The sequence below is a fragment of the Archocentrus centrarchus genome, unplaced genomic scaffold (assembly GCF_007364275.1).
Source record: "Archocentrus centrarchus isolate MPI-CPG fArcCen1 unplaced genomic scaffold, fArcCen1 scaffold_48_ctg1, whole genome shotgun sequence".
Taxonomy (NCBI): domain Eukaryota; kingdom Metazoa; phylum Chordata; class Actinopteri; order Cichliformes; family Cichlidae; genus Archocentrus; species Archocentrus centrarchus.
Genome location: NW_022060272.1, coordinates 2,246,916 through 2,271,946, shown reverse-complemented (window position 1 = coordinate 2,271,946; position 25,031 = coordinate 2,246,916). Strand labels below are relative to the sequence as shown.

Sequence of the window (25,031 nt, the reverse complement as noted above, 5' to 3'; positions counted from 1 at the left end):
TTTATTTGTAAAAAATATTTTGAATCATGTGTTGGTCTTTCACATTAAATTCCAGTGAAATATATTTGTTTGTGGTTGTAATGTGACAAAATATGGAAAAGTTCAAGGGTTATGAATACTTGTGCAAGCCACTGTATATTCAGAGCCATGGGATATATATATAGTTGGTCTTTCTTATTCAACAAGGCAGTTTTGATTAGATAAATGACTTGAAATGAATGTACAATGAAATGGACTGTGTTTATCTTGGATTATAATGAATTACCATCTCATCCTCACTTATGGAAGATTTATTTGCATTCTATTTAATATTTTATCAAACAGTAGTTGAATGTTTTATGAATCTGTGTTAACTAGGGATGCGCCGATCCGATATTCAGTATTGGTATCGGTCCGATACTGGCCTAAATTACTGGATTGGATATCGGAAAGAAATAAAAAAATGTAATCCGATACATTAAATAACGTTTCGCTCACATTAGCTGCATTACAGGGCTCTGTCGTCTTCTTCTTCTTGTGGGTTTGCGGTTGACTATAGAGCTGCATTACCGCCACCTACTGGAATGGAGTGGGGGATCAGGAGTTAGAAAACAACCCCCTCAGATCCTCCGTCGCTGCGACGGATTCCCTTTGACACTGAGCGATCATCGCTGGCATGTTTTTCCGCCTCCACCGCTCTCTGCCTTGTTTGTGTGTTGTGCTCGCTGTGCTGAGAATCAGCTGTTATTTTTTTCTCTACTTCAGCTCCCGGACATACTGCTAGCGAGCACAGCTATTAACACTAGTGACCGTCCGGCACTGGAAGAACCCCTTCCCCGTCAAAATATTTTTGATACTTTAATTCCTGATTTGTGACTAAATATAGACCTGCAGTAGAAACGTATTTAGGAGAATGCTTGTAAATATAAAGCATTACAAGATTGTGCTCAGGCAGCCCCTATTTTTTCACGTGAACACTGATGATGCAACAGCAGCAGTCAGCTGATTTACGTGCAGTCTGTCTGCACAAGCGGAAAGAGGCGGAGCCGGCGAGCTCAGATGGAGCAGAAGGAAATGTTTTTCTAGTGTCCAAAAGAAGCCTTTTCGTCCCTGTAACCTCCATTAAACCTTTACTGGGAAACAGTTGGAGATCCTTCATCAACCACCTGATCAGTAAGTGAAGAAAAGAGAACTTTGTAGCTGCTCCATCCACCCTGTTTGTTTCACAAAGGGAAAAACTGCAGTACAGAAGTTAAAATATGCAGATGAACTGTTAATATGAAAAAAGTATTTCTTATCCAGTTACTTGAGTAATCAATATAAATAGAATACAGAATTGCTAAAATAATCGATAGTTGCAGCCCTAATGAAATTTGCAACATGCCATAAGCATCACCTTCTCACACAGAAGCAACAGGATTCGGGTGATAGTTATTGTTGTAAGTAAAGTTTACATCACCCCCCACCCCTAGAAAACACTATGTTAAAACATAATAACATTACCATATTAAAAGAAAAAGAATGAAAATAAAGTCAGAAACCAGAAAGCCTGGTTAAACAGAAAAGTTTTCAACTATTTTTTAAATGATGCCACAGAGTCAGCTAAATGGAGCTGGAGTGGTAAACAGTTCCAGAGCTTTGGTGCCACTGCCTAAAAAGCTCTGCACGCCCTGGTCCTTAGTCTTGTATGTCGGACAACTAAAAGACTTTGATTTTGTTGTGTGAGAGACTGTTGACTTCTTTTTTTAAAAATGTTTTTTTAATGTTTTTAAATGCCTGGATCAATTTTAAATATCGGATTTATATCAGTATCGGCCGATATCAAAATGTAAAATATCGGTATCGGACATAAAAAAGTGGTATCGTGCCATCCCTAGTGTCAACCCTCTGTTTTCTTTCATGAACCTCTTCTTCCATGCACCTAAATGGTTCTAAATATATGTGTGGCTCCCTCAGGTAACCAGCTCTCCAGTCTCTATGGATATGAACGGCCTGTCGGTCCCCACAGAGTTCCTGTCACGTCACAACTCTGACGGTGTCATCACATTTGTGGACCCACGCTGCATCAGTGTCATTGGTTATCAGCCTCAGGTCAGACTTTGTACTATGAATGTCATGAAAACCTGTAAGATGAAGTGTCGTAATGTTGTTGTTGTGTTTCATGCAAGGTAAAATTTCCTTGTCTATGAAAAACAATGCACAGTAAGTCACCAACATTGACCACTAGATTTGAACTTTTAGGCTTCTTATACTGATAGCTTAGCTGTATCTGCTGACCATCTGTAGCTATACCAGCACCACTGTTTTAAGGTTTCTGACAGAATGACATTCAGTGCTTTTTCCCAGTTTGCATAGTTGATTTTCTTAATGACAATAACCTTTCTGCTGTCAGATGGCTGTAACTGTATGGGTTTTAAAGCCAGGACACAATTTGATAGCAGAAGTGTTAAAAAGCATTTTTTTGGTTAATGGTGGAGTAGGTAGCAAGCTGGGAGAGCTCTGGGGAAATCCTTCTAAAAATGAGTGAAAACACTCTGTTAGCCCCAAACACCAAATCTGCTGAGATGGCTAAGACAAAGAAAAAGCCCACGCAAACTTCTGAAGAACCTGAAGTGGAGGAAAACTCCCAAGCAACACAAGCTAGCCAAACACTGGGCACCGCAAGCAACTCTTGGGCCCCGCTGACGTGGGCGGACATGGAGATGATGTTGCAGGGTCTGGAGGAAAGGATAATTACAAAACTATCTGCTCAAGCATCAATAGACTCGAACAACATGAAATGACAATTCAACAGATTAAGACGTCAGGGAACAACATGCAAAGCATAGTGTCAGAGCTTGAAGCCACCTGCAGCATGCTAATAAAAGAAAATGAGATGCTAAGGCTTAAAACTGATGATCTGGAAAATAGGTCTATCCATCCATCCATCCATTCTCTTCCGCTTATCTGGGGCCGGGTCGCGGGGGCAGGAGCCTAAGCAGAGAAGCCCAGGCTTCCCTCTCCCCAGCCACCTCCTCCAGCTCGTCCGGAGGGACCCCAAGGCGTTCCCAGGCCAGCCGAGAGATAATAATCCCTCCAGCGTGTCCTGGGTCTACCACGGGGCCTCCTCCCGGTGGGACATGCCCGGAATACCTCACCCAAGAGGCGGCCATGAGGCATCCTAATCAAATGCCCGAGCCACCTCAACTGGCTCCTTTCGATGTGGAGGAGCAGCGGCTGTACTCTGAGCCCGTCCCGGATGGCCGCACTCCTCACCTTATCTCTAAGGGAGAGGCCAACCACCCTTCGAAGGAAACTAATTTCTGCCGCTTGTATTTGCAATCTTATTCTTTCGGTCACTACCCAAAGCTCGTGACCATAGGTGAGGGTAGGAATGTAGATTGACCGGTAAATCGAGAACTTCGCTTTTACACTAAGCTCCCTCTTCACCACGACAGACCAGTGCAGCGTCCGCATCACTGCAGAAGCAGCCCCGATCCATCTGTCGATCTCCCGCTCCCTTCTCTCGTCACTCATGAACCAGACCCCGAGATACTTGAACTCCTCCACATGGGGCAAGAACTCGTTCCTGAGCCGGAGAGAGCACTCCACCTTTTTCCGGCTGAGGACCATGGCCTCAGACTTAGAGGTGCTGATTCTCATACCGGCCGCTTCACACTCGGCTGCGAACCGTTCCACTGCGAGCTGGAGGCCACCCCCTGATGAAGCCAACAGAACCGCATCATCCGCAAAAAGCAGAGATGAGACTCTGAGGCCACCAAGGAAGAAGCCTTCCGCCACCTGGCTACGCCTAGAAATTCTGTCCATAAAAATTATGAACAGAATCGGTGACAAAGGGCAGCCCTGACGGAGTCCAACACCCACAGGAAACGAATCCGACTTATTACCGGCTATACGGACTAAGCTCTCACTGCGGTTGTACAAAGACTGAATGGCCCGCAACAACGGGCCAGACACCCCATACTCCCGCAGGACCTCCCAAAGGACACCCCGAGGGACGCGGTCGAATGCCTTCTCCAAGTCCACAAAGCACATGTAGACTGGTTGGGCAAACTCCCACGCACACTCGAATATCCTTGAGAGGATAAAGAGCTGGTCCAGCATTCCGCGACCAGGTCGAAAACCGCATTGTTCCTCCTGGATCCGAGGTTCGACTAACGGACGCACCCTCCTTTCCAGCACCCTGGCATAGACCTTACCGGGAAGGCTGAGGAGTGTGATCCCCCAAAAGTTGGAGCCCACCCTCCGGTCTCCCTTCTTAAAGATGGGGACCACCACCCTGGTCTGCCAATCCATTGGCACTGCCCCAGATCTCCACGCGATGTTGCAGAGGCGTGTCAACCAACACAGCCCTACAACATCCAGAGCCCTTCGGAACTCAGGGCGAATCTCGTCCACCCCAGGGGCCCTGCCACCAAGGAGTTGTTTAACTACCTCAGTGACATCACCCCCAGTGATGGTCAAGTCATCTCCCTCGTCCCCAGACTCTGCTTCCACTACAGAAGGCGTGTCAGTGGGATTCAGGAGGTCCTCGAAGTATTCCTTCCACCGTCCGACTATAGCCTCAGTTGAAGTCAGCAGCACCCCACCCGCACTATAAACCGTGTGAGTGGAGCACTGCTTTCCCCTCCTGAGTCGCCTGACGGTTTGCCAGAATCGCTTCGATGCCGTCCGAAAGTCTTTTTCCATAGCCTCACCGAACTCCTCCCACACCTGAGTTTTTGCTTCGGCCACTGCCCGAGCTGCATTCCGCTTGGCCTGCCGATACCTGTCAGCTGCCTCCGGAGTCCCACAGGCTAACCAAGCCCGATAGGAATCTTTTTTCAGCTTGATGGCTCCCTTCACCTCCGGTGACCACCATCTGGTTCGGGGGTTACCACCATGACAGGCACCAACCACCTTGCAGCCACAGCTCTGAGCAGCAGCCTCAACAACGGAGGTGCGGAACATGGTCCATTCGGACTCAATGTCCTCAGCCTCCCTCGGAATGCTGTCGAAGTTCTGCCGGAGGTGGGAGTTGAAGATCTCCCGGACTGGGGCTTCTGCCAGACGTTCCCAGCACACCCTCACAATACGTTTAGGTGTGCCAGGTCTGTCCAGCATCTTCCCCCGCCACCTGATCCAACTCACCACCAGGTGGTGATCAGTCGACAGCTCAGCTCCTCTCTTCACCCGAGTGTCCAGAATATACGGCCGCAGATCTGATGATACGATTACAAAATCGATCATCGACCTGCGACCTAGGGTGTCCTGGTGCCATGTGCACTTATGGACATCCTTATGTTCGAGCATGGTGTTTGTTATGGACAAACTGTGGTTTGCACAGAAGTCCAATAACAAAACACCATTCGGGTTCAGATCGGGCAGGCCGTTCCTCCCAATCACGCCCCTCCAGGTCTCACTGTCATTGCCCACGTGAGCGTTGAAGTCTCCCAGCAAGACTATGGAGTCCCCAGATGGAGCACCCTCCAGCACCCCACCCAGGGACTCCAAAAAGGGTGGGTACTCTGAACTGTCATTCGGCGCATAAGCGCAAACAACAGTCAGGACCCGTTCCCCAGCTCGAAGGCGCAGGGAAACTACCCTCTTGTCCACCGGTGAAAACTCCGACGTACAGGCAGCAAGCCGGGGGGATACAAGAATACCCACCCCAGCTCGCCGCCTCTCACCGAGGGCAACTCCAGACTGGAACAGAGTCCAGCCCTTCTCCAGGAGACTGGTTCCAGAGCCCAGGCCATGCGTTGAGGTGAGCCCAACTATATCTAGCTGGTATCTCTCAACCTCACGCACTAGCTCAGGCTCCTTCCCCACCAGAGAGGTGACATTCCATGTCCCAATAGCCAGTTTCGATAGCTGGGGATCGGTCCGCCAGGGCCTCCGCCCTCGGCCACCGCCCGACACACACTGCACCCGACCCCTACGACACCTCCTGCGGGTGGTGGGCCTACAGGAGGGCGGGCCCATGTAACCTCTTCGGGCTGCGCCCGGCCGAGCACCACGGGCTAATGCCCGGCCACCAGACGCTCTCCCTCGAGCTCCCTCCCCAGGCCTGGCTCCAGGGTGGGGCCCCGGTAACCCTATCCCGGGCAGGGTAAACTGTTCCCTCGTTGTTGCAAACATAGGGGTCTTCTGAACCGCTCTTTGTCTGGACCCTCACCCAGGACCAGTTTGCCATGGGAGACCCTACCAGGGGGACAAGCCCCCGGACAACATAGCTCCTGGGATCACTGGGGGACACAAACCCCTCCACCACGATAAGGTGGCGATTCACTTTCTATTCCTCACTTTGTTGATTATCTGAAGCAGTTTGGAAGAATAACAAGGTATTAGGTAAATATAGGTAAAAGCATAATATTTCCTACAAGACAAGAAGACACTTTACTTTTTTTATTTTCATTTCCATTTAAAATAGTCAAAACCTCCTTTAAATATCTTAGGGTAGAAGTGACATGCAGCTTGTCCTCACTATTAAAAATTTTTAATGTTGTACTAGAAAAATATAAGCAGGATCTAGATTGATGGAAATATCTTCCTTTATCTGCAGCTGGTAAGGTCAATGTGGTCAAAATGAATGTGTTGCCAAAATTTTTATATCTTTTCCAAAACATTTCTATTTTTATTCAAAAATCGTCCTTTAAATCACTTGATAAACTAAACCGATGAACAACCGATGACATTAGAAGGCAATGGGAGGCAGACTTGGGTCAAATAATGGATGATGAACAGTGGATGGCCTCTCTTAAACGGATACATACCTCATCTATATGTACTCGCCACGGTCTGTTGCAATTGAAAGTGGTTTTAAGAGCTCACCTTACAAATGTAAGGCTAGCTGATATATATCCCAATGCAGACCCTTCCTGCCCCCGGTGTAAAGACAATCCAGCAGAATATTTACGCATGTTTCTGTGTGCCATATTCGGAATTACTCCAATGTCCTACTCTGTATCAAACCATGCGCGATCAATGATTGGCTCTTCTCGCTATAAGAAAAGTAAATGCATTTTACTATGCTGGAAGCAACAATTTCCACCCAGTTTTACTAAATGGATAAGGGACATCATATACTTTTTGAAATTAAAAAAGATTAGATACACACTAAAAGGAGCCATACAACAATTTTTAGTGATCTGGAGTCCTTTTTTTTTTTTTTTTTTTTTTAGCCTGTCATGTCTGGTAGATCTTGCAAGCAGAACTGTGATCTGAATGCGTTGTTGTGCCAAACATATTTGCTATTTCAAGATGAGCTCTATAGGTTCTCAATAGGCTCTTCTTGTTGTTGTTTTAACCCTTTATTTTATTTATCTGAGTTATTTTTCCACATACTATGTAACAGCCAGAGCTGACAGGCTGAAGAAGAGGAAAATAAAGAGAAGAAAAAGGGAGAGAGAAAGGGAGCAAAAAAAAAAAAAAAAAAAGGGGAAAGAGCACAAGTCTATTAATCAGATACTTCATCACTTTAACATATAAAAAAATACTATCAATACTTGCAAAAATAAATTTGTGTGTGAAAAACAAAACTAACAAAGCATGTTACGCACACCAACAATTTTGTTGAGTTGTGATTGAGTGGGCGTTTGTGTCTGTGTCATGTTTGTGTCTGTGTCATGGAACGTACTTACCAATGAGGGCAAAACGCTGCAGCTCCACCCATCAGAAGCCAGAGGCAGGTACGGAAAGCCCCCGGAACCCCAGGCCACCAGCAGCCCACCAAGAGCCAGGAAGACCCCCGGCCACTCAGTCCAAAGACAACCGCACACCTACCCCAGCAGACGGGAGAGGGTGGTCTCAGACGGAGCCCCCCCAGTCGAGGAGCGAGGGCTCCAGGGAACCCAAGGCGATGAGAAGCCAGCCCCCCCCCAGCGGCCAGCCCCCTGCACTGGCCGGCGGCAGGGCTCCCGGGCCCACGGCACCCAAGGACCGCCCGACCCTCCACAGAGCCCCCCCCCACGCCGAAGAAGCCAACGCAGCCCCGCACCGCACCCCCAAGGGGGGCAGGCCAGTACCCACGCCAGAACACCCAGCCCCACCCAGGAACCCCGAGGCACCCCCATCCCAGGGGGGTAGGGGGGAGGAGGCAACCAGCAAGGAGTGGCCAGGAGGCAAGGCACAAGGCCCAGACCCAGGTCCAGCCATACATACAAACACACCCAGACACCCGTGTACACATTTATACACAGATACTCATACATGCCCATACATACTTACCCACACACAGATATGCCATACATACACATTCACTCACCCACCCATACTCACGGAGACGGTGACAAATACACAAAGACACACATTCATCCATAGCTACCCACCCTCTGAAGGCGGGGCAAGTGGAAACCACCCCAGGGCCAACAGCGACCCCAGGACGCCACCAGCCCGGTCCCCAAGGAACCACCCGACCCCTACCCCGGGCGAGACGCAAGAAATCGGGGTGTAAGATGACCCATCCACCCCTCCTCCTCCCCAACTTGTAGGTCTATGTGTTAATGTTTGTGAGTGAATGAGGTGTATAGGGTGCAGTTAAAATTGAGGGGACAGTTATGCCACAAGCGCCAACTGTTGGTCGTCAGCGCTTGCCCACACTGCCCCCCCAAAACCCTCCATGTCTAAAGTGCAAATAAAATTTGGAGACAGACAGTGACGAGGATCCGAGTGGGGCCGCCTCAGCGGCCCATCTCATCAACCTCTGATGAATTATCAACTCATGTTGAAATGGAGACTCAGGGCAGCAGCGTCCCGATGCTACGTCATCTGAAATCAGCGATGTAGTTTGGACAGGCCAACACATCCATTGACCCCAGATGGTTAAAAAGATCTTTAACAAATTACAGGCAGTTAGCATAATCACTGGCTGGTCATGTATACAGTAATCCCTCGCTACTTCGCGGTTCGCTTTTCGCGGACTCGGTGTTTCGCGGGTTTTCAATCAATATTAGTGTAAAATATTTATTGCGGTATTTTCGCTGTTTCGCTGGATTTGCGGTACTTGTTCTTCACATGCGTAGTACGTGTTGTGCTGTAATGTATATATTTGGTGTATAAGTGTGTGGGGAGGGTTTATAAAAATTTAAAATGGTGTATAACTATGAAAATAATGTATCAGTATTAAAATAAATATAGCGTCCCTACTTTGCGAATTTTCACTTATCGCGGGTGGTCCTGGAACGTAACACCTGCGATAAGTGAGGGATTACTTTACTGTCAGGACAGTGCAGAGAACATTGTGATTCAGAGGGCATTTATACATTAAGTCTCAATAAATTATATTTGCTTTTGGTAACATAGTCGTTTCAGGGGTGACGCGGCATTTATTTGTTTTTAACATTGATAGGCCTTTGTGGCAGCCACTACATCAGGAATTTTTTTTTTTTGGGGGGGGGGTATGTATTGGTTTTACTTTTTCTACGTTACAGAACACTGAACAAGGACAAAAAATCTCCTCCACCCACCTGACCCTCAAAGCCAAAAGAAATGGCATTTGATTGTGAAGCAGTAAATTGTGCATCAGAGGGTGTAATCCCAAAGATAGCATTTACCTCACCAAAAATCTCATTACCCCATATACAGTAAACGGTCCCGATTGTTCCTAACATTAATTCGAGTAAAAATCATCTAAATCGGATCACACAAGTTGGATTTTCACCAACTCGGATGAAAAATTAGGTCCCATTGTAATACATTTCCAATTAAACATGATTGTATAAGTTGGATGAGTTTAGAGCTAAAGCCCTCCTCAGCTTCAGTCATGCCCGCTTCCAATATCTACTCAAACTCCATGCAGCGGCTTGTTCATGCACAACTACACATACAAACAACGCCTGACAACACTAATGACGACAGTCATGTGATGTCTGGATTTCCTGCACTAGGCGAATCAGTTCATTTCACCAGAGACAATCATGGCAAGTGCAGGAGGTGCTTGCTTATATCAAATAAGCAATGCATATCAAAGTGAATGCAATTTTCATTTTTAAATTAAAATATAATGTGCAAATAAATAAAAAGTTTATGAAGTTTGCTATTCAGAATGAATGCTAATATTAATGCGAGAAAAAAAAATAGATGATGCACCTGCTCCTATTGTCCTTCACTCGTTAGCTAACATAACTGAAATGGTAGCACTTAGCAAACATCATCCATGAGAGTTTGTTTCCGACAAGTGAACTAACAGAAACATTACTGTACAAACATTAACAGGGTATCAACAACGCACTAACTCTCTAAAATGTACCCATCCAGCCATCCAGAGCTGATGTCACAGCTTCAGGGTGCTGGTGTTTTAAATGCTCAGCATTGCAGTGATGCTGCCATGGAAGGAAAGCTCTGTTTTGCACAGTCTGCATTCAACTTTATCTTAATTTTCTGTGACATACTCTCACACCTTTGACAGTCTCTCCATTTTTTGTTCATTTTCTCCACCCTCCTCTCTGTTCCACCATCATTAGTTCATTATGTTTTTCTTCATTGGTATTAAAATAAGAAAGATAAAACTTTAATGATCCCACAACGGGGAAATTTGCGCATTACAGCAGCTGAGTACAGAGAAAAAATGAAAAGGATGAGTAAGAACAAATAACTAAACTAAAACTAAAATAGAATAGAATAAAATAAAATAAAATAGCAAAAAACTATACACATATACATAAGCACTATATACATAAAATATATATATCAATGTCAATACACACATTTACATATACACACATATACACACATCAAAACACTATATACAGATATCAAAATATTATATACATTTGTAGCACAGACTCTAGAGGACATCCCAACACAGAGCTAGAACTCCGCACCAGTTTGTCGATCCTGCTCCTGTCCCTTTCGGTGCATCCACCCCCCCAGCAGGCCTCTGCGAAGAAAATGGCAGATGCTACCACTGTGTCATAAAAGGTCTTTAACAGAGTCCTGTGCTGTAGGGGGTGGCTTCCTCCTGAAGTCTATAACCATCTCCTTTGTCTTGCTGGCATTGATTTGCAGTGCGTTGTTCTCACACCAGCCGACAAAGTCACTGATGACCCCCCTGTATTCCTGGTCGTTCCCATCTGATACACATCCGATGATGGCCGTATCATCTGAGAACTTCTGTAGGTGGCAATGGTCTGAATTGTACCTCAAGTCTGAGGTGTACAGACTCAACATAAAGGGTGAGAGGACCGTGCCCTGTGGCGCTTCCGTGCTGCAGACTACTACATCAGACACACAGTCATGGCACCTCACATACTGTGGTCTGTTGGTGAGGTAGTTGATGATCCATGCCGTTAGCTGACTGTCCACTCCGGCTCCCTCCATCTTCCCTCTCAACAGTGCAGGCTGGATGGTGTTGAAAGCACTGGAGAAGTCAAAGAACATGACCCTCACAGTGTTCCCCGCCTGCTCTAGGTGAGAGAGGGATCTGTACAGCAGGTAGATGACAGCATCGTCCACCCCGATGCCGGGCTGGTAGGCGAACTGCAGGGGGTCCAGCGCTGAGCTCACCAGTGGGCGGAGGTGGTGCAGGATGAGCCTCTCCATGGTCTTCATCAGGTGAGAAGTCAGGGCCACAGGTCTGTAGTGGTTGGACTCCCTGTGATGTGTGATCTTTGGCACTGGAACTATGCAGGAAGTCTTCCACAGTTCAGGAACCCTCTCCAGATTCAGGCTCAGGTTGAAGATGTGCAGCACCACCTGACAGAGCTGGTCTGCACAGTCCCTGAGCAGTCTGGAGCTAATTCCATCCGGACCCGCTTCCTTCCTGATCTTCGTCTTCCTGAGCTGACTTCTCACCTGATCAGCTGTGAGGTGGATGTGAGGCTGTACAAACATTAACAGGTATCTATGACGCACTAACATACCCATCCAGAGCTGACGTCACAGCTCCAGGGTGCCAGCATATTACGCTCAGCACTGCAGTGATGCTGCCGTGGAGGGAAAGCTCTGCTTTGCACAGTCTGCATTCAGCTTTATTTTAATAATATAAGCAGAACAAAATAGATGGATGGTTTTCAAAGTACGATGCTTAGACGATGAAATTCCACGTCAACAAATTTTTGTAGTCGACGTCATTGATTACGTCAATGAATCATTGCAGTGATTTTTATTATTATAGTGATTTTCATTATTATTTTATTTATCTCCCTACGGATATTATCCAGATAGGAGTCTCCATCGAGAAGCAGGGGAGACTCAGTGGTGTATGCCAGAGGCTGAAGTGGCAGGGCCACAGTTGGATTCTTATCGCTTCCTACTATTATGGCAATTGTCCAGTCACTCTTTGGCAAAATTGAAGAGCTTCAGGCCAATGTCAGGTTTCTGACAGTGTACAATATTGCTTGTAACTAGTGTGGAACTGATGGAAACGTTGTTGAATGATTATGACTTGCAAGTGGAATTGGAGATTGAGGGGTTCAGAGAGCCCACTCATTTGGACAGACTCCATAGTCAAACGTAAAGCATGCAGTGGAGGATTGTGTCTTTATGTGAATGAAAAGTGGTGCAACATAATTATCATCAGGGAGATACTGTGCACTCTCAGCATTAAACTACTGACTGTGTCTTTGTGCCTTTTTTACCTGCCAAGGGAATTTTCACAGCTTTTTATTACTCTTTTTTTACTTTACTTTACTTTACTTTATTACATTTAGCAGACGCCTTTATCCAAAGTGACTTACAATAATATTAAAAGCCAAAACAAAATAAAACATTAAAACTGTTAAACATTAAAAAAACAATGGCACATTAAAAATGTATGTCTATACACATAAAAAGTAAATGTCTAATTAGTGCAGGTATTCTTCAAAAAGCTCAGTTTTTAGGAGTTTTTTTAAAAACAGCGAGGGACTCAGCTGCTCTGGTGGAGGTAGGCAGTTTGTTCCACCATCTGTGAACTATGGAGCAGAACAGTCTGGATTGCTTTGGGTGGATGCTGGGTAAAGCAAGGCGACATTCAGTGGAGGAGCGCAAAGGCCGAGATGGAACATAGGCCTTTAGGAGCAAGTGCAAGTAGTGGGGCGCCTGTTCTGTCATTACCTTATAGGCAATCATGCAGGCTTTATATTTGATGTGAGCAGCAACCGGAAGCCAATGAAGCTCAATGAGCAGTGGTTTGACATGTGCCCATTTTGGAAGATCGAAGACCAGACGTGCTCCTGCATTCTGGATCATCTGTAATGTAAGCCATTACAGGCTGGCACAGGCTGGAAGGCCCATTAGCACTGCATTACAATAATCAAGGCGCGAGATGACCACAGCCTGCACCAAGAGCTGAGCAGCATGTTGCGTTAGAAACGGTCTGATTTGTCTGATGTTATATAGCGCAAAGCGACAGGATCGAGCAACAGAGGCCACTTGGTGTGTAAATGATAACTGGTCGTCAAACATGACTCCCAGATTCCTGGCAACCTTCGCCGGAGAAAGTGAGAGAGAATCAATTGTTAAGGTGAAATTGTGTTGGACCGACTGTTTTGCAGGAAACACCAGTAGTTCAGTTTTAGAAAGATTAAGTTGAAGATGGTGTGACTTCATCCATGAGGATATATCTGAGAGACAATGAGATATCCTTGCTGAGATTGTAGAGTCATCCGGCCGGAATGAAAGGTAGAGCTGAGTATCATCGGCAAAGCAATCGTAGGAGAACCCATGAGAGGAAATAACTGGGCCCAAAGAGGTGGTATAGATGGAAAAGAGGAGGGGTCCCAGTACTGAGCCTTGGGGCACTCCAGTGGACAGTGGACATGATGAAGACAACTGTCCTAGCCATGACACTTTGAAGGAGCGTTCAGCAAGGTACGATTTGAACCATGATCGTGGTGTATATGAGATACCCATATTGGAGAGTGTAGTTAGGAGTCGGTCATGATTGACTGTATCAAAGGCTGCTGACAAGTCCAGAATGAGGGCTGAGGACTGTCCAGCAGCTCTGGCAGTTTTTAAGGCTTCGGTCACAGACAGCAGCGCCGTCTCAGTGGAGTGTCCCTTTTTAAAACCCGATTGGTTTTTGTCAAGGTAGTTATTCTGGGAGAGAAAGCCTAAGATCTGGTTATACACTGCCCTTTCTATGCATTTAGAAAGGAAAAGTAGTAGTGAGACCGGTCGATAGTTGTAGACCAGGGCAGGGTCGAGAGAAGGTTTTTTTAAGTAGAGGTGTCACCTGGGACTGTTTGAAAGTAAGCGGAAATTCACCGGTGGATAGGGAAGTATTAATTACATGCGTGATGACTGGAATAATTGTAGGTGTGATGGTTTGTAGAAGGTCAGTGGGAATCGGATCCAGAGGACATGTAGTAGGACGGCTATGTGTTAGGAGGGCCAGTGCTTCTTTCTCAGAGAGAGGAGTAAATGAAGTGAATGTACTTTCCTTGAATGATGACGACGGAGGAGCAGAGACAATGGGTAGATCTGTGAACTGACTGCTGATGGCCGCCACTTTCCCAGAAAAGAAAGAGGCGAATTTTTCAGCTGTAAGACACGTAGGCAGAGGATTCAACAGCGATCTGAAAGCTGTGAATAATCTTCTAGAATCTGTCAGCGAGCTGAATTTCTCCTTGTAAAACTCAGTTTTGGCAATTGTGAGGTGTTCTGAGAAGGAAGCCAAAAGAAGCTGATAGTGAGATAAGTCGGACATGATGCCCTTTTTATGCCATTTTCTTTCAGCAGCCCGGAGTTTGGAACGTAGCTTCCGGAGGGACTCATTTTTTTTAGCCACGGCTGTGGTTTGCTAGTGTGGATGATACGAGATCTCAAAGGACAGAAACTGTTCAAACAGGAGCTCAGTGTGGAGCAGAGTGTATCTGTGGCAGTGTTAATGCTGAGAGAGGAGAGTGAGCCTAATGAAGGCATAGTAGTGGCAACCAGTGATGAGTACTGATCTACAGAGAGGTTTCTGAGATTGTGACGGAAAGTGACCATAGCTGGAACAGCAATAGGTTTTCTAGAAATGCGGATACTGAACTGAATAAAAAAGTGATCTGAGAGATGAAGCGGAGTGACCTTTAGTGATTCTGTATCACAATGACGTGTGAAAATTAAGTCCAGTTTTTACCGGCTTTATGATTTGGAGGACTGGGGACTAGCTCTAAATCAAAAGAGTGCATAAGAGATTTAAAGTCAGTAGAGCCAGGGCTGTCAAGGTGAATGTTCATGTCACCTAGAATGAGCATTGGACACTCATTCTTTGGAATGGAGGACAGTAACATGTCTAGTTCATTTATGAATTCACACAGATGTCCAGGAGGACGATAGATGACAATAACACCAAGTTTAACAGGAGCGCTGACCAGTACGGCATGGTATTCAAATGAGGTATATGTAGTTGATGATAGTAAAGTAGTGTATTGTAAGCCATCAGAAATTAGCAAGCCTGTCCCCCCGCCTCGTCCAAATGGACGAGATGTGTGGCTGAAGGAATAGTTATTAGAGAGAGCTGCCGGAGTAGCAGTATTTTCAGGCTTGGTCCAAGTTTCAGTCAGAGCCAGTATTTGTAGAGATAAATTATTAGCATGAGCTGAGATAAAGTCCGCCTTGTTCACGGCTGATTGACAATTCCATAGCCCCACAGAAAGGGTAGTGGTAGTGGATGAGGTCAGTGTTATCGGCCTAAGATTAGCATGATTTTGATGCCTGTAGATTGATCTGCGCTTTCTGACCGACCCGGCGATAACGGGAATGTAATGATAGCACATACTGGACAGCAGACGGTAGCTGATGCGGGGCTTGTTAGTAGCTGATGCAAGGCCTGGTGGTAGCTGTGATGGGGCCTGGTGGTAGCTGCTGCGGGGCCTGGTGGTAGCTGCGGCGGGGCCTGGTGGTAGCCGCTGCGGGGCCTGGTGGTAGCTGCTGCGGGGCCTGGTGGTAGCTGCTGCGGGGGCTGGTGGTAGCTGCTGCGGGGTCTGGTGGTGGCTTGCACTGATGGGAGAGTGAAGCGCAGTTTTGTCTAACAGATGCGCTTTTTCCTCGGGCGCGGAGAGTTGCTTCGGGCTGGCGCAGTTCATGTGAGCCGGGGTGTTTATAAATCCATCCCAAGACAAATGTGGATCTAACCGATCAGGGTTTTGTGAGGACCGTGTGGTTGGTCTCGGTAGTACATGCCTGGAACACCTCACCCAAACCACCTCAATTAGCTCCTTTTGATGTGGAGTAGCAGCAGCTCTAATCTGAGCCCCTCTCGCAGCCCGATCCGTCTGTCAATTTTCCATTCCCTTCTCCTATCACTCGTGAATAAGACCCCGTGTTACTGTGTGTGTGCGTATATATATGAATATATGCATGTGTGTGAATATGTGTATGTATATCTGTGCTCTGCCCACTTATTTCTTCTGTTTTCTCTTCTCAAACTTTTTTTCTCTTTTCTTCTTATTCTTACCTTCCTGCCTGTCAGACCTGGCAGTCATATTCTGTGGACAAATGACCAAACATTAACAAGAGTATCCTATAGAAAACTTACAGAATTCTTCTTGTAAAAGCAAATATGTTTGGTACAACAGTGCATTTGGATCATGATTCTGATTGCAAAAACTGCCAGAGATGACAGGCTAAAAAATAAATAAATATATGAACAGAATCGGTGACAATGGAAATAACCAGAGTGAATTATAAGGAGAAGGTGGAGAATATGTTTCAGTCCGAAAATTCTCGGCCCACTTGCGACGGGGTTAAGTCTGTGATGAGGATGCCTTCTAAAAGGGCTTTGATTGCTTTTAATTCCTTGCCTGCTTTTAAGTTGTCTAATGATTTAATTATTTTTATAATCATTTAATATTTATGATTTTATCAAGCAGCTTTCTGATTCAACTTTATTGTCACTGTGCAGAGTAAACAAATACAGAAATAAAAGTGACTAAAATAGCTACATGAATGGGTAATAAATGAGAATAAATAAGGTGAAGTAAATAAGTATGGCAAGTATATACAGTATATGCATTATTGTTGTGCTGGTATAAGTAGTGCAATAGTACCATGTGCAAATTTGCAAATACTGATTGTACTGATTGTATATACAGTCAAAATGAAACATTTGTAAAAAATACAGAGTTAAATGTGGTACAAAGTGCAGTGATATTTTTACCATGGTGTGCTGGAGTTTAGCAGGGTTACAGCCTCAGGAAAAAGCTCTTCCTGAACCTGCTGGTATGAGAGCGGAGGCACCTGTAATGCCTGCCAGACGGAAGTAGGGTGAAAAGTCCATGGTTGGGATGAGAGACATCCTTGATAATGTTCCTCGCTTTGCCCACGCACCGTTTATTGTAAATGTCCTGTATGGTGGGTAACTGAGTGCCGGTGATGCATTGGGCGGTTTTAACCACCCACTGAAGAGCTTTCCGGTCTGCTGCGGAGCAATTGCCGTACCACACAGAGATGCAGTTTGTAAGAATGCTCTCAATGGTACAGTGATAAAAGTTCACGAGTATTCTGGGACACAAGTAGGCTTTTTTGAGTCTCCGAAGAAAGCAAAGGCGCTGTTGTGCCTTTCTCACCAGGACTGATGAGTTGAGGGACCAAGAGAGATCTTCAGAGATGTGGATGCCAAGGAATTTGAAGCTGGGCACCCGCTCTACTACAGCACCATTGACGCAGATGGGTGTGTGTGCCTGACTTGCTATTCTTCTAAAGTCCACAATAATCTCAATTTTTAAATGTGCGATCAGATGTCACAGTACACATTGATAATGGAATTGTCTTCTTTTGGAAGACTAAGGAGAGGAAAAGTCCAGGCCCTAATGGCATAGCAGGTTATAGTCTTAAAAACTGTGCCCTGCAGCTGGCATTAATCTTTTGTTTCCGTTTTAACATGTCCATCCAGACCCATAGAGTCCCTCAGCTTTGGAAAGCCTCTGTCATTGTTCCTGTCCCCAAAAGCAAGGCCATTCCATCTCTGAATGGTGTCAGGCCTGTTGCTCTTAATTCGTTAGGAATGAGGTCATTCGAAAAGATTAAGGAAGTCCTTTTACCTGCAACAGGAACCCTTTTAATATGATTTTAAGACATCTGGAGATCAGATCATGCGCCAGTGTTCAGTAATTCAGTAAGTCCTCCTTTTTAAAGATAAATGTTTCTAAAACAAAAAAGATCATTATTGATTTTAGAAAAGACGATACAGTCACCTTGCCTGTGGTTATTTCTGGTGAAGATGTTGAGGCTGTGAACCAGTTCAAATATCTTGGAACAATTGTTGACAACAGACTGACTTTTGAAGATCACAATGATTCAATTTGCAAAAAAAGGCTTATCATAAGTTGCTTTTTTATTGGAAGCCCCATGGTTTTAATGTGGACTCTACTTTATTCCACTGTCTGTGGAACAAATTGCCCTTAGGGAATAATAAAGATCTTTGAATTGAATTGAAATAGGACCATACAACCAGCTGGACTCATTCAGGAAAGAAAAAAGTCCCCAACATGTTAGAAAATATTTAAAGGAGCAAATAAAACCTGTGAGAGACAGAATTAAAAAAAAAAAAATATCCAGAAAATCACATTGTATAATTTATTTATTTATTTATATTTTGCATTTTTGGCCACAGCGGCTTTTTTATGAGCAGTGGAGGGAGACAGCAAATGGGGGAAAGATACAGGGGAAGACACGCGGGCAGATTGGCGACAGGACTCGAACCCGCACCGCAACGCGGCATATGTATGTGGTCGCCGGCCACCCGGGTGCTCCACATTGTGTAATTTTTAAATAATCAATTTGCATTTTATTGCTTGAAATAAGTATTTAATCACCTGTGAATTCTGGCTCTCACAGATCTTTTAGATTTCCTTTAAGAAACCCTCCTATTCTGCAGTAAATATCTGTATTAATTGTACCCTTTTGAACTCGTTACCTGTATAAAGACACCTATCCACGCACTCCTACCTCTCTACCATGCCCAAGACCAAGGAGCTGTCTAAGGACATGAAGGACAAAATTGTAGACCTGCACAAGGCTGGGATGGGCTACAGGACAATAGGTAAGCAGCTTGGTGAGAAGGTAACAACTGCTGGCACAATTATTATAAAATGGAAGAAACACAAGATGACTATCATTCTTCATCAGTCTGGGGCTCCATGCAAGATCTCACCTCGTGGGATAAGGATATTTCTGAGAAAGGTCAAGAATCAGCCCAGAATTACATGGGGGGACCTGGTCAATGACCTGAAGAGAGTTGGGACCACAGTCTCAAAGATGACCATTAGTAACACACTATGCTGTCATGGATTAAAATCCTGCAGGGCACTCAAGGTCTCCTTTCTCACGGCAGCAAATGTCTAGGCCTATTTGAAGTTTGCCAGTGAACATCTGGATGATCCAGAGGAGGCATGGGAGAAGGTCGTGTGGTCAGATGAGACCAAAATAGAGCTTTTTGGTATCAACACCACTTGCCGTGTTTGGAGGAAGAACACCATCCCAACCGTGAAGCATGGGGGTAGAAACATCATACTTTGGGGGTGCTTTTCTGCAAAGGGGACAGGACGACTGCACCGTACTGAAGGGAGAATGGATGGGGTCATGTATTGTGATGTATCATGTATTTTGGCCAACAACCTCCTTCCCTCAGTAAAAGCATTAAGAATAGGTAATGGCTCGGTCTTCCAGCATGATAATGACCCGAAACACACAGCCAGGGCAACTAAGGAGTGGCTCCATAAAAAGCATTTCAAGGTCCTGGAGTGGCCTAGCCAGTCTCCAGACCTGAACCTAATAGAAAATCTTTAGCGGGAGCTGAAAATCAGTTTTTCCCAGCAACAACCCAGAAAACTGAAAAATCTAGAGATGATCTGTATGGAGGAGTGGGCCAAAATCCTGCTGCAGTGATTGCAAACTTGGTCAAGAACTACAGGAAATGTCTGACCTCTGTAATTGCAAACAAAGGTTTGTGGTCTCCATTCTTTGTAGGTGGGAAAACTTGCAAAATCGGCAGTGTATAAGATACTTATTTTCCCCACTGTCTGTGTGTGAGTTATATTAGTTACAGTAACTCAATCATGTTTACCTCACTTGCAATATGTCATTCTCTTCTCAACAGAGGAGGGAATTCACTGACTTAGCAGTATTTCTCATTATTAAGTGCACCTTATCATTTAATGTACTGACAATGAACACAACCAGACTGAGATGAAAAACATTTGTTTCCTGCACTGGTATGTTAAAACACATTCCTGTGGCCTGTCAGCATTTGAGTTTGTTGACTGCTTCTCCTAAGTGACTTAAGAAATCTGAGTCAGTCATCTTTGTTAAATTTGGATTCAAAACACATCCTGTTTATGAAAGGCTATCCAACTCTACTTTATATTGCTGTTGTTTTTTTGTCTTTCATTGCAAAACTTCATTTTACTCACTCAAATTAAACACCTTGCTTTTTATTCATTGTATCAACCCAAATAACCCTCTTTATCTTTAAGAAAAAGCTTTGCACACATTGCTTAAATGATAAAGGACTTATTTAATTTCAAAAAACAGAGGAAAATATAAAAACATTGATTTGGAACACATGGTTGTTAATTTACCACAGTATTATATTCTATTACACAATGCAGCATCATGTGTTATATACTTGTTTAAATTCTTTCCTAAATTTAAACAAATGCAGTAGCAGCCCTTGTTTTAATAATATTATTGCAGCTATAACATATGCCAGGGGAAAAATGTATGCATGATGATAAATACATATACATGTTTTTTTTTTTGTGTGTGTGTGTATGTGGCGGTGGTGGTGGTCTAATTAATTTAGTGTAATTAATAAAACAAGAATAAGTTCCCACTAACTGTCTGTTGTTCTGCAGGACCTGCTGGGGAAAGATATTCTTGAGTTCTGCCATCCTGAGGACCAGAGTCACCTTAGAGAAAGTTTTCAACAGGTAGGACTGCACTGTAGACATTTATTTGAGCTAAAGGTTGTGATATGGACAAGAACAAACATTATAGGGTTAAAATCATGTTGGTGTCTTGTAGTGAAGAGCTAAATTACATCAGAGAATTTACTGGTAGTTCATTGACCATAAGACAAAATGCATCTTTTTTCCAAACTGTTATTATTCAACGTTACTCTTCCTGTACTCATTCACCATCAGCAGAAGAAGCTTTGTAGGTCAGGCTACCTGGGCTGGCAAGGAGGATGTAAACACAGTTGACAGTATTTGTAGAGAAAATTTGTTTGTTACTGTGATATTAGAGACCCATACATCAATTGATCATATACTTGAAGCCTTTTCAGTCAGCACCAGTCATCCATCAAGTTTTATACCCTGGATGTACAGATATTTCATGTATGTTCTCTTCATCTGCTGTGGATTTCTCCATGGATTCCAGTTTCTTTTCAGCTAAGCTCAAACAGTAGGACCACAGCAGCTGTGGTGTTTACCGTATTTTTCGGACTATACGTCGCTCCGGAGTATAGGTCGCACCAGCCAAAAAATGCATAATAAAGAAGAAAAAAACATATATAGGTCGCACTGGACTATAAGTCGCACTTTTTTGGGGGGGGGGGGGGTTTGATAGAATCCGAGACCCAGAGCAGAAATTCCATCTTGAACGGCAATTTAAAATAATAATGGATTAAAGAACAGGACAAACACGGTTACACCTACGTTATGCTAACGTAGCACATTCAGCTACATGACGCACAACGAACACGTGTTCGGTATGTTAACGTAACATTAAGTTATTCAGATAACCATAGCATAAAGAACATACTAACAAGTTAACCAAACCATCAATCCATTGAATTCTTCATCTTCGGTGTCACTTCTAAACAATTCCGTACACTCCGTAGACGAAGCGCCGCTTCCTCTTCTGTGTCGCGTTAGTCAGACTCGTCGTCAGCTGCAGTTCCAGTTATTCCAGCCTTTCTGAATCCCAACAGGATGGTTTGTCACTGAAGCCCATGTTTTCTTGATCAATCCAATGACTTCCAGGAAAGTTGGGTGGCGCATTCTCCCAGTTGCCGTTAAGCTGTGCTCTCCATCCATCATCCACTGCGCCCACAGGTTACGCAAGACTGCCTTAAAGCTGCAGTTCACGGAGATGTCAAGTGGCTGGAGTATTTTGGTTCATGTGTTATAAATGTCACATATACGTCGCTCCGGAGTATAGGTCGCACCCCCAGCCAAACTATGAAAAAAAGTGCGACTTATACTCCGGAAAATACGGTAGTTACATCTCAGCCACAGTGTCACAAATAGAATGAACACTTGGTCAGGAACGATCAGGCTAATCAGTCCAAGTTGTACTGGAATAAGACAGTTTATGGGCAAGCATATATGAACAAGACAATGTAATATATGGCATGCCAAAGTGGCCTCTACTTTATTACATCCATCCATCCATTTTCTTCCGCTTTCTTTGAGGCCAAGTCACAGGGGGTCGCTGGAGTGGGTACTCCATTAAGACCATGGCCTCAGACTTACAGGTGATAATTCTAATATCACCTGCTTCACACTCGGCTGTGGGCCGTTGCAGTGCGAGCTGGAGGCCACCACCTGATGAAGTCAAAAGGACTATATCATCTGCAAAAAGCAGAGATGAGATTCTGAGGCCACCAAGGCAGAAGCCTTTCACCACTTGGCTATGTCTAGAAATTCTGTCCATAAAAATTACAAACAGAACTGGTGACAAAGGGCTGCCCTGGAGGAGTTCAACACCAACAGGAAACGAGTCCGACTTACTGCTGGCAATACAGACCAAGCTCTCACTGCAGTTGTACAGGGACTAAATAGCTCATGATAATGGGCAAGCCACCCCATCCCCTATGCAGGATACCCCAAGTGACGCAGTCAGACGCCTTCTCCAGGTCTGCAATCACATGTAGACTGGATGGGCAAACTCCCACATATGCTTGAATATCCTCGAGAGGATAAAGAGCTGTTCCAGCATTCCGCGACCAGGGCAAAAGCTGCATTGTTCCTCTTGGAGCCGAGGTTTGACTAGCGGACGATCCTCCTTTCCAGCACCGTGCCCTGCTTGGCCTGCTGGTACTCATCAGCTACTTCAAGCTGCGCCTGGCCAGGCGCCATGAGCTAAGGCCCGGCCACCAGATGCACTCCCTCCCCAGGTCTGGCTCCAGGGCAGGGCCCTGGTAACCCTATCCTTGGCAGGGTAAACTCCTCTTTGTCTGACCCCTCACCCAGGATCAATTTGCCGTGGGAGACCCTACCAGGGGGAAAAGCCCACTGACAACATAAGTAGAAATAACATAAGGTCGTGATTCACGGAAGAGCTACTTTACTAAAAACAAACAGAACTAATTGTCTCACTACTTTATTACTGTGAGACAATTATTTTTTTCATGATCAAATCACGCTTTTAGTCTGGTAATGATCAAAATCAGCTCTCTAGCCTAGACCCCAAATCAATTTCAAAGCCATTTCATTGTACAAATGTCCAACCCTATTTAACATGCAAGGATTACCATACTGACAATTGTGTGTGTGTGTGTGTGTGTGTGTGTGTGCACGGTTTCTGTGGGTTAGTAAAAGGTATTAAATTAAATTAGCTCAAATTAAGGCTATTAAAATGTAGTAAAAGGTAACAAACAGAATTTGACTTGGTAGTAAATTTTTCATCACCCCTTCAATATATTTTGACTTTTCCATTGATGCGGACTTTTTGTTTTAAGTTCGTTTAACTATAAAATCTGTATAGAGTTATAACTACTCAGCAGGACCTGAGCTGACATTGATAGACTCGATTCGTTCTGCTGTCCTATCTGCTGTGCGCATGCGTGATGTGGTTGGGACTGGCGAGTCATTTTGCGCCTCGTAATGGGAAAATGTAAATTTTCGCAATTTTGGTTTGATGACCCGTTATTCAAAGACTGGCTTAACCTTCTGGAGTCCATGGATGCGCTGGCATGTCAAAATGACACCGCCGATTTGCAGAGGTGGGAAGTAACGAAGTACAAATACTTCGTTACTGTACTTAAGTAGATTTTTCAGGTATCTGTACTTTACTTAAGTATTTATTTTTCTGACTACTTTTTACTTTTACTCCCTACATTTTTACGCAAGTATCTGTACTTTCTACTTCTTACATTTTCAAACAGACTCGTTACTCTTTAACGTCAGAGAGAAGTTTGCATTTCCGGTCAGTGCGCCTTCAAACATAAAACGATCTGAGCCTAAATGGAGGAATAATAACATATAAGAGACAATCGTACTGCGTATCCTCCATCACCAGGGCTTATCTCGTACAAAGGGATTAAATACGCAAACCCATATAATTAATGTATCATTTATAGCGCTATAATCGGGCCGGACCGAGTCCGTAAGTTGCGCTGCGGCACAAACAGCTTAGCTAGCGCTACTGAAGAGGAGCGAGCACGAAGGGAGTAACGTGTGGCAGGTAAATGCAACGTTTCTAAATACTCAACAAATATCAGCAAACACACAAAGTGTGTGCAGTTTGTCACACAGTGTGTCTGCTAGCTAAAAGAAGAGCTGCTGTATTTCAGGGAGAGCAAAGAGAGAAAAGTTCACTCAGAGATGGAGAAAGAGGACAGGAGAGGAAGAAGAGAGGTTAGATTTAAACGTAAGGACTGGAAAACAAACTGAAGAATGCTGACTTTGTGTAATTCAAAGATTCTATGAAAATGCTGCAGTTTAGTGTTTAATAAATAGGTTAGTTTGTTGTACTGTATTTACAGTAAAGCTCTGTGTTGGACTGGAGTACAGTGTTTGTGTTCATGGTCAGAGTTACAGGTTACATCAGTGCAGCAGAGATGAGTTTGAATCAAAGCTGCTGATGCTGAGATTCATTCACTGAATCCAACATTTCTACAGCCTGTATGCTGTCAGTGTAGGGGATGGAGATCAGCTCAGATAGCTGTGAAATACTGGGTTACATCTTTGTGAGTTCAGTTCATCCACACAGAGCAGTAAACCTCAGAGCAGCAGCAGCAGGTCAGCTGATCACAGCCTGCACACCAATATCATTTACTGCAGCTCACAATAGAAAGCTGTGATTCTTCCCCCCATGCAGAGCCACAACAGCTGATCTTAGGGTTCCTCCACCTTCTGAATCCCACTGTAACCCCTGAGTATCCTCATGTTGGTGTTTAGGTGGAGGCACAGTCACCCTCTACTATGGAGGACACA

At 44.7% G+C, this 25,031-nt stretch overlaps 1 protein-coding gene across 1 annotated transcript in view; it reads left to right on the top strand.

Moving 5' to 3' along the window:
- arnt2 (aryl-hydrocarbon receptor nuclear translocator 2) overlaps positions 1-25,031 on the top strand; it is a 175,977-nt gene that overhangs the window by 81,091 nt on the left and 69,855 nt on the right. The window contains 2 exon segments of the mRNA XM_030725130.1: positions 1,936-2,070; positions 20,724-20,798. Coding sequence (XP_030580990.1) covers positions 1,936-2,070; positions 20,724-20,798 — 210 coding nt within the window.